General features: G+C 37.2%; 1 protein-coding gene across 2 annotated transcripts in view; it reads right to left on the bottom strand.

Moving 5' to 3' along the window:
• The window catches only part of METAP1 (methionyl aminopeptidase 1), an 89,311-nt gene that overhangs the window by 13,786 nt on the left and 63,939 nt on the right, over positions 1 to 11,586 (bottom strand). For both annotated transcript variants that reach the window (XM_003410422.4, XM_023548523.2), the window contains exon 7: positions 9,477 to 9,615. In XM_003410422.4, the coding sequence (XP_003410470.1) occupies positions 9,477 to 9,615 (139 nt within the window). The remainder of the gene's footprint in view (positions 1 to 9,476; positions 9,616 to 11,586) is intronic.

Raw genomic sequence — 11,586 nt, forward strand, 5'->3', positions numbered from 1 at the left:
TTTCATAAGTATTAAATGTATCATTTAAAGATTCTGAGGTGATGGCGGAATAGATATGCCATCGTTCCACCCCCGCCATCCCCCACAAATACAATAAGGAAACAATGCTCAGCTTTAAGAGACTCTGAATCAGGGAGCAGAGGAAAGTAGCAGGGAACTGCAAACAGGCAAGAATCAAGGAATCAACATTGAGTCACACAGTGTAGGAAAATCACTTCTCTCATCATCCCTGACCCCTCCCCCTCAGCCACGGCTGCTGTGAACTGGGGAAGTAGCCCCAGAAAAGGAGTCCGCTTCGCTAACCACCACAGCCTCTGCCTGTACAAAGAGACAGGACCCCAAGCTTCTGCTGTAAAATCAACGAGACAGACTTCCCAGGGCTCCTGTTTGAAGTGTGGCAGCATCACTCCCACCTGGACAATATCGGCTGCAAGCCTACTGCCAAACGATGCAGAAGACCGATGCAGTGAGTCTGCTCCCACAGTCAATACTCTACCTGCTTCCTCATCCACCCAGCAGGTCAGACGTCTCAAACCAACAGGACAGACCACCTGGGGAGTCAAGTCAGGTCTGTCTGCTCCCCCTTTTGGTCGGTGCTGAGGACTGCTGACTGAGGCTGCTTAAGTGCTAGGAGGCAGGCATCTTTAGTGGAGGCGACACCCACAGCCAACATACTACAGAGAGGAGTTGGGGACATGACTCTGACAGCAATAAGGTTGACCTCCCCAGGGGTCTGTTCAGAGTGTGACAACACCTCCCACAACAAGTAAATGTCAGCTGCTGGACTGATATGAACTCCTACAGAAGGTTTCCTACACTGGAGTCAGGAGGTGGGTCACCTAAGTGGAGACTCTCCCCCAACAACCCCAGGGTCAGTGAGGCTCTGAAACCAACAAAACAGATCTCTCAGAGGTCCTTCTGGGTAGTGCCAGCCCCAGATTTATTGACATCTTGCCTGAGTAGTAGTGCCAACTGGTGGACAGACTGACCACTGCATGTTCTCTAGTGTGTTTGGGAGAGACTGAAAGTTGAAAATCAAAATCTGGAACTTTTAAATCCCAATTAAACCAGGAAGGGAGAAGGAGCTATTACAGAGAGGGAGAGGAAATGATAAACGAAGGCCAAAGGCTCTGCCTGCCTAAGAGTTTCTGGCAGAAAGTAGAATGGGCAAAAATATCAAATACTGGAGAAAACTGGGAAAGTGAAACCCTCAAAAATTCACAAGACACACAAAGAACAGAGAGATAATGGCCCATTCAAATGAACACAATAAAGGGAGTGAAAGCTCATTGAGAAATGACCAAATAATGAAAAAATAGAATACAACATTAAACATAATAAAAAGTTAAAGAAAAACACAAAGAGGTAAAAGAAATAAAGGAAACAATGAACGAACAAAATCAGGATCTAAAAAAAGAGATATTGAAATTGACAGGGACAATAACTGAAATGAGAAACACAACAGGACTTACCAACATATTTAATCAGAAAGAAGAAACAGGCATCAAATTACAGGATAAGATAGTTAAAATTACAGACACTGAAGAGCAACAAGAATGGAGGTTCAAGAAGGCATAGCAGTTTAATGGAATTATGGGACAACAACAAAATACCTAATATGCGCATCAGGGGAATTCCAGAAGGACATGAGTGAAAGGGAAAGAAAGAATATTTGAAGAAATGACAAAAACGACATGAATCTACAAAGAAGCTCAAAGAACCCCGAGCAGGATAAACACATAGAGAACTACACCAACACACATCATAGTCAGGTTCTCAAAAAGTAAAGATAAAGAAAGAATCCTGAAAGCAAACAGTCATATACAAAGAATCCCCAATAAGATTAAATGCCAACTGCTACTCAGAAACAGTGGAGGCCAGAAAGCAATGGAGTAATATTTAAAGTGCTGAAAGAAAAAAAAAGGTCAACAAGAGAGTACTGTAACAAGTGAAACATCATTCAAGGGTGAGGGTGAAATTAAAATTCCTAGACAAACATAAGTTTAGAAAGTTCATTTCCACTAGACCTGCTCTACAAAAAAATACTAATGTAAGTTCTATAGATGGAAAGGAAAAGATAACAGAAAGCAATTCAAAGCTATACAAAAAAAGAAAAATCCCTAATAAAGGGAAATGCATGGACAAGTATAAAGGCTAGTAATAAGGTACTTATGCTTGATAATCCTAAATGTTTTGTCCTTCATGTTTTTAATAACAAATATAAAAAAAAGCAAGGATAAAATTATATTACAGGACACATGAACTATAATGACATAATTAGTGATAAGAAACAACAAAAGGTGGGGAGGAATGGTATACAGAATTTCTTGTATGTTACTGAAGTTAAGTTGGTACCAACTTACCCTACAATGTTATAAATACAAGTTGTTAAATGTAATAATCATGGTACCCATCAAGAAAATATATAAAAAACATACAGTAAGGAAAAGGGAACCAAAAAGGCACACCACAATAAACCAACAAAACACAAAAGCAAGCAGTAGTAAAGGACAACGAAAGTTTAAAACACACAAACAAGTCACTTCTTATCAGTAATTACACTAAATGTAAATGGATTAAATCCTACAATTAAATGGCAGAGAGTGGCAGAATGGATTAAAAAACATGAAACAACTATATGCTGTTTACAAGAGACACACCTTAAACCCAAAGACAGAAATATGGTGAGAGCGAAAGGATGAAAAAAAAAAATATTCCATGCAAATTAAAACCAAAAGAGAGCTGGGGTGGTAATCTTAATGCCAGACAAAATGTCAGAAGAGATAAAGATGGACACTATATACTGATAAAAGGGTCAATTCATCAAGAATATTTAACAAACATAAATATATACACGCTCAACACTGGCGGACCTAAGTATATAAAGCAAACATTGACAGAACTGAAGGGAAAAGGAGGTTAAACAAACAAATTCATTGCCATCAAATCAACTGCAGCTCACAGTGACCCTACTGGACAGAGTACAACTGCCCCATAGGGTTTCCAAGGCTGTAAATCTTTACAGAGGCAGACTATCACATTCTTCTCCCGCACAGTGGCTGGTGGGTTTGAGCCATCAACCTTTCAGTTAGCAGTCGAACACTTTAACCGCTGTGCCACCAGTACTACAATAATAGTTACTGACTTCAATACACCACTTTAAATATTTAATAGAACATCTAGAAAGAAGATCAACAAGGAAACAGAGGATATGAATGACACTACAAACAACTAGACTTAACAGACATATATAGAACACTCCATCCCAAAACAGCACAATATATATTCTACTCCAGTGCACGTGGACCATTCTAAGATAGACCACATTAGATCGCAGAGCAAATCTTGATAAATTTAAAAAGATTGAAACCATACAAAGTATTTTCTCTGACCACAATGAAATGAAGCTAGAAATCCATAACAGAAAAAAAAGGCAAAATATACAAAAATATGGATATTAAATGAAACCAAAAATCCACTGCTGACAAGTCAATTCTAACTCATAGCAACCCTACAAGACAGAGTAGAACTGCCCCACAGGGTTCCAAGGAGCACCTGGCAAATTCAAACTGCTGACCTTTTGGTTAGCAGCCATAGTACTTAACCACTATGCTACCAGGGTTTCCGGATATTAAACAGCACACTATCAAACTGTCAAAGGATCGAGAAAAAATATAAGAGAAATCACAAATTTCTTAGAGTCAAACGAAAATGAAAGCACATCATACCAAAGGTTATAGAATATAGTACTCACAGGGAAACTCACAGCAATAAAAGCCTATATGATAAAAGACTTCAAATTAAAAAACTAACTCAACAACTCCTAGAAAAAGAAAGAACCAAGCCTAAATCTACCAGAAGCAAGGAAATAACAAAGAACATAAACCCAGAAAACATAGAACATAGCAGAAAGAATCAATGAAACCAGAAGTTGATTCTTTGGAAAGATCAATAAAATTGACAAACCTTTAGCCAGACTGACAAAGAAAAGATGCCAGTAACTAAAATAAAAAATGAAAGAGGGGACATTACAACTGACCCAACAGAAATAAAGAGAATTATAACTTGAAGTACTTACTGATGAAAATCAAAGCCAACAGCCTTCAATAAGAATTACACCTCAACATAAAGAAAACAAAAATCCTCACAACTAGACCAATAAGCAACATCATGATAAATGGAGAAAATACTGAAGTTGTCGAGGATTTCATTTTACTCGGATCCACAATCAATGCCTATGGAAGTAGCGGTCAAGAAATCTAACGATGTATATTGCATTGGGCAAATCTGCTGCAAAAGACATCATTTAAAGTGTTGAAAAGCAAAGACGTCACTTTGAGGGCTAAGGTGAGCCTGACCCAAGCCACAATGTTTCCAATCGCCTCACATGCATACGAAAGCTGGATAATGAATAAAGAAGACTGAGGAAGAACTGATGCCTTTAAATTATGGTGTTGGTGAAGAATACTGAATATACCATGTACTACCAGAAGAACGAACAAGTCTTATCTCGGAGGAAATACTGCCAGAGTGCTCCATGGAAGGCGAGGACGGCACAACTTTGTCTCACGGACTTTGGACATCTTAGCAGGAGGGGCCAGTAAGACAGAGGGTCAGTGAAAAAGTGTAAGACCATGTCTTAGTTATCTATTGCTGCTATAACAGAAATACCATAAGTGGATGGCTTTAACAAAGAGAAATTTACTCTCAGTCTAGTAGGCTAGAAGTCCAAATTCAGGGTGTCAGTTCTAGGGGAAGGCTTTCTCTCTCTGTTGGCTCTGAGGGAAAGTCCTTGTCATCAATCAACCCCTGGTCTAGGAGTTTCTCAGGCACAGGGACCCCGGGTCCAAAGGATACGTTCTGCTTCAAGTGCTGCTTTCCTGGTGGTATGAGGTCCCCCTGTCTTTCTGCTTGTTTCTCTCTTTTATATCTCAAAAAAGATTGACTTAAAATACAACCTGATCTTGTAGATTGAGTCCTGCCTCATTAACATAACTGCCTCTAATCCTGCCCATTAACATCACAGAGGCAAGATTTACAACACAAGAAAATCACATCAGATGACAAAATGGTAGGCAATCACACAACACTAGGAACCATGACCCATCTGAGATGGTATACATTTTGGGGGGACACAATTCAATCCATAACAACCCTCTACAAGATGGACTGACACAGTGGCTATAACAATGAGCTCAAAAGATAGCAATGACTGTAAGGATGGTACAGGACCAGGCAACATTTCCTTCTGTTGTTCACAGGGTGTCTATGAGTCAGAACTGACTCGACAGCACCTAACAACACGAACAACATGGCAGAATGTTATGAACATCTGTATAGTACCAATCTGGATGACTTAGGTGAAATGGATAAACTCTTAGAAACATTCAACCTATCCAAACTGACTCAAGAAGAAACAGAAAGTCTCAAGAGACCCATAAGAAGTGAAGAGAACAAATCAGTGATCGAAAATCTCCCAACAAAAAAAGGCCTGGACCAGACGACTTCACTAGGGAATTCTATCAAATAGTTAAAGAATTGACACCAATACTGTTAAAACTCTTCCAAAAGACAGAGAAACAAGGAATAGACCCTAACTTATTCTATGAGCAAACATAACTCTGATTCCCAAACCAGAAAAAGACACCACAAGAAAACTATAGGCCAGTATCTCTAATAAATATAGACACAGTATATCTAATGAATATAGATGCAATATCCTCAACAAAATATTAGCAAAGAGAATCCAACACCATATGAAAAGTCACACACCACGACCAAGTGGGATTTATTCCAGGAATACAGGGATGGTTCAACAACAGAAAATCAATCCAACGTAATGTATCACAACAACAGAACAAAGAAAAAGAACCACTGATCATCTTTATGGATGCAGAAAAAGCATCTGATAAAATTCAACACCCTGTCTTGATGAAAGCCCTAAAAATTTTCAGAATAGAAGGGAAATTCCTCAGTAAGATCCAGGATGTAAATAAAAAGCCAGCAGCCAATATTACACTTAATGGAGAAAGACTAAGAGCTTTCCTCTTGATACCAGAAACAAGTGTGCCCACTCTCACCACTTCTATTCAATATTGTACTAGAAGTCCTAGCCAGAGCAATAAGACAAGAAAAAGAAATAAAAGGTATCCAGACTGGAAAACAAGAAGTAAAATTATCTCTAGTCACAGAAGATATGATCCTACAAATAGAAAATCCCAAAGATGCGCAAGAAAACTTCTAGCGCTAAGAGAGGAACTTAGTAAAGTTGTAGGGTACGAGGTCAACAAACAAAAATCAATTGGCTTTCTACCCACGAGCAATGAGAAATCTGAAAGGGAAATTAGGGAAACAATTCCATTTACAAGAGGATCTAAGAGAATAAAATACCTAGGAATAAGTCTAACCAGGGGCATGAAAGATTTATCCAACGAAAACTATAAAACACCGCTGATGGAGATTAAAGAAGACTTAAATAACTGGAAAAATGTACCCTGTTCATGGAGTGGAAGACTTAATATCGGTAAGATGTCAATGCTACCCAAAGTGATCTACAGATTCAATGCAATCTTGATCAAAATTCAACAACCTCCTTTATAGAAAGAGAAAAACCAATCCTGAACTTTATGTGGAATAGCATGAGGCCTCGAACAGCTGAAGCAATGTTGAAAGAGAAGAACTAAGTAGGAGGATTCATACTTCCTGATTTTAAAACATACTGTACAGCTACAGTAATCAAAACAGCCTGGTACTGGTATAACAACAGACGCAGACCAATGCAACAGAATTGAGAGTCCAGAAATAAACCCACACATCTTTGGCCGACTGATTTCTGACAAGGGTGGTAAGTCTATCTGATGGAGAAAGAAGAGTCTCTTCAATAAATGGTGCTGGGAAAATTGGATTTCCACGTGCAGAAAAATCAAACAAGATCCATGCTTCGCAGGATCCATTTAATTCAAGATGGGTTAAGGACCTAAATGAGTAAGCTAAAGCCATAAAATTCTTAGAAGAAAAAGCAGAGGCAAAGCTGTCAAGCCTAGCTTTGAACAATGAATTATCTAATAACACAAGCACAAACAGCAAAAGACAAAATAAATAAATGGGACCTCATAAAAAATTTAAAAATTTGTTCATCAAAAGACTTTATCAAAAAAGTGAAAAGAAGCTACCAACTGGGAGAATATCTTTGCAAACAACATATCTGACAAGAATCTAATAACCAAAATAGATGTAAAACTTTGGCCCCTTAACAACAAAAAGACAACCCAATCATAAAATGGACAAAGGACTTTAATAGACATTTCACTCAAGAGGACATTCAAATAGCCACCAAACACATGAAAAGATGCTCAGTGATATTAGCCATTAGAGAGATGCAAATCAAAACCACAATGAGCTACACAATTTAAAAAGAAAAAATCAGAGAATAACAAATGTTAGCGAACATGTGGGGAACTGGAGCCCCTACTCATTGCTGGTGTGAATGCAAAATGCTATAGCCATTATGGAAAACAGTGTGACTGTTCCTCAAAAAACTAGAAAGAGAACTACCATATGACCCAGCAATTGCACTTCTAGGTATACATCCAAAAGACTTGAAAGCAGAGACTCGGAGATTTGAACATCAATGTTCATCGCAGCACTATTCGTAATAGCCAAAAGGTAGAAACAACCTAAATGCACATCAACAGATGACTGGATAAACAAAATGTGGTACAATGGAGTGCTACTCAGCCAGTAGGAGAAATAAAGTATTGATATGTGCTACAATATCGATGGAGCTGGAAGACATTATGCTGAGTGAAATAAGTCAATCACAAAAGGACAAATATTGTATGACCTCACTTACATAAAAAGACAAGAAAAGAGAAATGTATACAGACCAAAGTTTATTTGTGGTTACCAAGGGTGGGAGGGAGAGAGAGAAGGGGGAGTGGTGGTGAAGGCAGTATCAGGTTTTAAGGAGAGGGTTGCACAGCCAATTACAGTAACTGCTGTCAATAAGTTGTACACCTATAAAACGTTCAACTGGCAAAAGTTCTGTGATAGATACATTTACAACAACGACCAAAAAAAAAAAGGAGTAGCTGCTGAGGCTGCTTATATACAACTAAATACCCCCATGGGCTTTGATTCCTTGGTTTGGAGGTTTAGGGTAATAGTTTCATGGGACATCCCAGTTAACTGGTCTAATAACATGTTCAGTGCCTCTGTTCTACCTCTTAGTTTGATGCATAGTGCATAGGATCTTAAACGTTTTCAAGCGGCCCTTCAAGGCACAACAATTGGTCTTTATTCACCTGGAACAAAGGAAGATGGAGAGTCGATAATAAGAGGACGATATGAAATGTGTTGCTAAATGCCTCCATGAACAATTGCCTCCTCTGCCATGAGACCCAAAGAACTGGCTGGTGCCTAGATACCATTACTGAACACTTTGATCAAAGATTCCATAGAAGAATCCTGATCAAAAGGGTGAAAATCAGAACAGAATTTCAAACTCTCATGGACACCAGACATCCTGGAGCCATGAAGGTTGGATGAATCCTGGAAACTATCACCCTGAAATAATCTTTAGACCTTATACCAAAAATATTTCCTGAAGTCTTAAAACCAAATACCAGTTTAGCTTAATTAGTAAAAAAAAAATGTCTGCCTTGAACACTACGGTCTTTTAAGAACTATTTACATGGGATTAAACTGACAACAGCAACTTGAAAGATTAGATAAAAATCCTTGGGGGCCAATGAGTATATGTTAATGGGGGAGGAACAACTCAGAAAAGGAGTGAGAACTGTTACACAACTCAAAGAGCATAATCAATGTCACTAAATGGAACATGCAGAAACTGTTGGATTTGTGGTGTTTGTTTTGCTATATATATTCTCAACAACAGAACAAAATAAATAAAATTATTAAAGATATACATATGTATCATTTAGGGGAACCTGTACCTTCTTCTTCTACACCTGCAGCTTCCCAAGACAGCTTAATACAATGTTCCATAAAGCCACTTTCTGAACTTTTTACACTAAAGGAAGATTCTACTGCAGGATTTTTAGCTTTCTGTCTTAAAGTCTTCATATATTACTAAGGGTTTCTCTTTAACTGTAAGAACACCTGCCCTGATCTCTTCAAACCATTAGTGGACTGGGGAAAAAAAATTACACTTGAATTAACATGACTTCCACATAAACTAACATCTTTCATCTATTTACCAATCATATATGAGATAATCTGCATTAAAAAAAATGCATACTGTACCAAACAGATCACTAGCGTTATCTTAAAATATGCACAGAAACATTAAAAAAGTTTCAGTAGAATTCTGAGTAAGACTAAATTTTAAATATGAAACCACAGAAATTAAGCACAGGAAGCAAATCAGGAAAACACACATCACTTTATCAGACTCCCAAAATCTTGTCATTTCTTTGCTCATGGTGACAAAATTTACATTTATATATTCTTACCATTTACAATATCACCTTCTTGCAAGGGCCGTCTATCTGGAATTCCATGGCAAATAACTTCATTCACTGAGGTACAACAAGACTTTGGAAAATTATAATAATTCAGGGGAGAAGGATAACAATTTCTTGTGATGCACGCCTATAATAACGGAAAGTACGGAAAAATAATTTGGAATATGCAAAAGGAAACGTTAATTTCTATGCAGTTTTATGACATTCTCTCATGAATCAGATTTTTTAGCTGAGTTGAAAAATTTGTTGGACAGATGCACCTTTTAAAATATTTTATTAGAACAGAACTTTTAAAATATTTTATTATAAAATGATAGTAAATATTATCATAAACAGTATGCAATAGGGTTTGTGCCAGACAGACTGTACGCAAACCAGTTTACTGTTGATTACAAAGGAAAAGTAAATTCACATATTACATATTACAAATATATATAAATGTTATATATGAAGATTCTTCTACTTTAGAATTAGAATTACTTACGAAAAAGAAATTGTATTTAAATATTAACAAGTTCTTTCAATGTAATTATAATTTCTTATATAAAAACAAATCTAGGTCCCTTTGCCAAGAAATGAATGCTAATACAATGAAACGGTAAAGTACTTCCAGAGACATTTCAATCACTCTCTTCATGTGGAACAAAGGGACTCTTGGAAAATAGCCTGGCTTTCCATAACAAGTCTCATTTTACTTGGGTATTTTTACACAGTGGTAATCACAGCATAAGGAGCCTGGTGGCACAGTGTTTAAGCACTCGGCTGCTAACCAAAAGGTTAGCAGTTAGAACCTACTAGCCACTCTGCGGGAGAAAGATGTGGCAATCTGCTTCTATAAAGATTATAGCCTAGGAAACCCTATGAGGGCAGTTCTACTCTGTCCTAAAATGAAAAACCAAACCCACTGCTGTTGAGTAGACTCTGGCTCATAGTGGCCCCACAGGGGTCTGCCCTACATGGTCACTGAGTCAAAATCCACTTGACGGCACACGACAACAAATCACAGCATAGATAATTTCTCTTTCAGTATTGCCGCACAGTCTTCAAACTAATAATTTTTTAATGGTTGCATATAGGTACCATTTATGGAATACTCCATAATTTCACTGGCAATTCCACCATAATTAGAAATTTCAATTCATTTAAAAAAAAAAAACCTCACTGTCATCGAGTCAATTCTGACTCACAGAGACCCTACAGGACACAGTGGATTCAAACTGGCAATGTTTTGGTTTTCATCTGTAGCCCTTAACTACCACACTACCAGGGCTAAAAAATAGTACAACCAATAACACCATGCCTGTGGTTTTTCCCTCATTTAGGGCTATACTTTCATAGTATAAACAGTGGTTAAGGACACACAGAATCAGAAAGCCTTGGTTCAAAATGCCAACTCCATAACTTGTAAGTCATATAACCTTCAGCAAGTTAATTAGCCTCTTCAGTTTCCTTATCTATAAAATGGAGATAATAATAGTATTTTTTTATGTAATGGGACTGCTGGGGAATTCAATGAGTTAACGTAAAAACAAGCACTTAAAAGAGGACCTGGCACACAGAAAGCGTTCAAAATGCTACTAGTGCATATATTTTATAATTATAACACAGAACAATTTCCCAAATCAGGAATCCCAAATAAAAGATTATTATAAACAATTTTTATTGTACTTTAGATGAAGGTTTACAGAGCAAATTAGTTTCTCGTTAAACAATACACATTGTTTTGTGACACTGGTTGCTATTATTAACATTTTTATAGCTCAAGGCATACTGTCAAATTTCCTTTCAGAAGGGTTGTCTCCATTTACAATACTATCACTATATAAAGGAGTACCAGTTTCATCATTTCCACATCAGCGTGTATATAAACATCTTTAAAATACATACTAATTTAGTAGGTATTTTTACATTTGTTTACCAGAGTAGTTTCGTAATTTTTCCATATATGTTTTATTTACTAGTTTCATCTCTTTTTTTCCATATATTATCTCATATAATGTGTCCACTTATTTACTAGTCTTGAGGTCTCTCTTTGAAGGACAGGCAATCTTTATAAAGATATCCCTTATCACATTTACTACATATCTAGTTTGTGTTT

The sequence above is a fragment of the Loxodonta africana genome, chromosome 5, assembly GCF_030014295.1.
Source record: "Loxodonta africana isolate mLoxAfr1 chromosome 5, mLoxAfr1.hap2, whole genome shotgun sequence".
NCBI classification, from domain to species: Eukaryota; Metazoa; Chordata; class Mammalia; order Proboscidea; family Elephantidae; genus Loxodonta; species Loxodonta africana.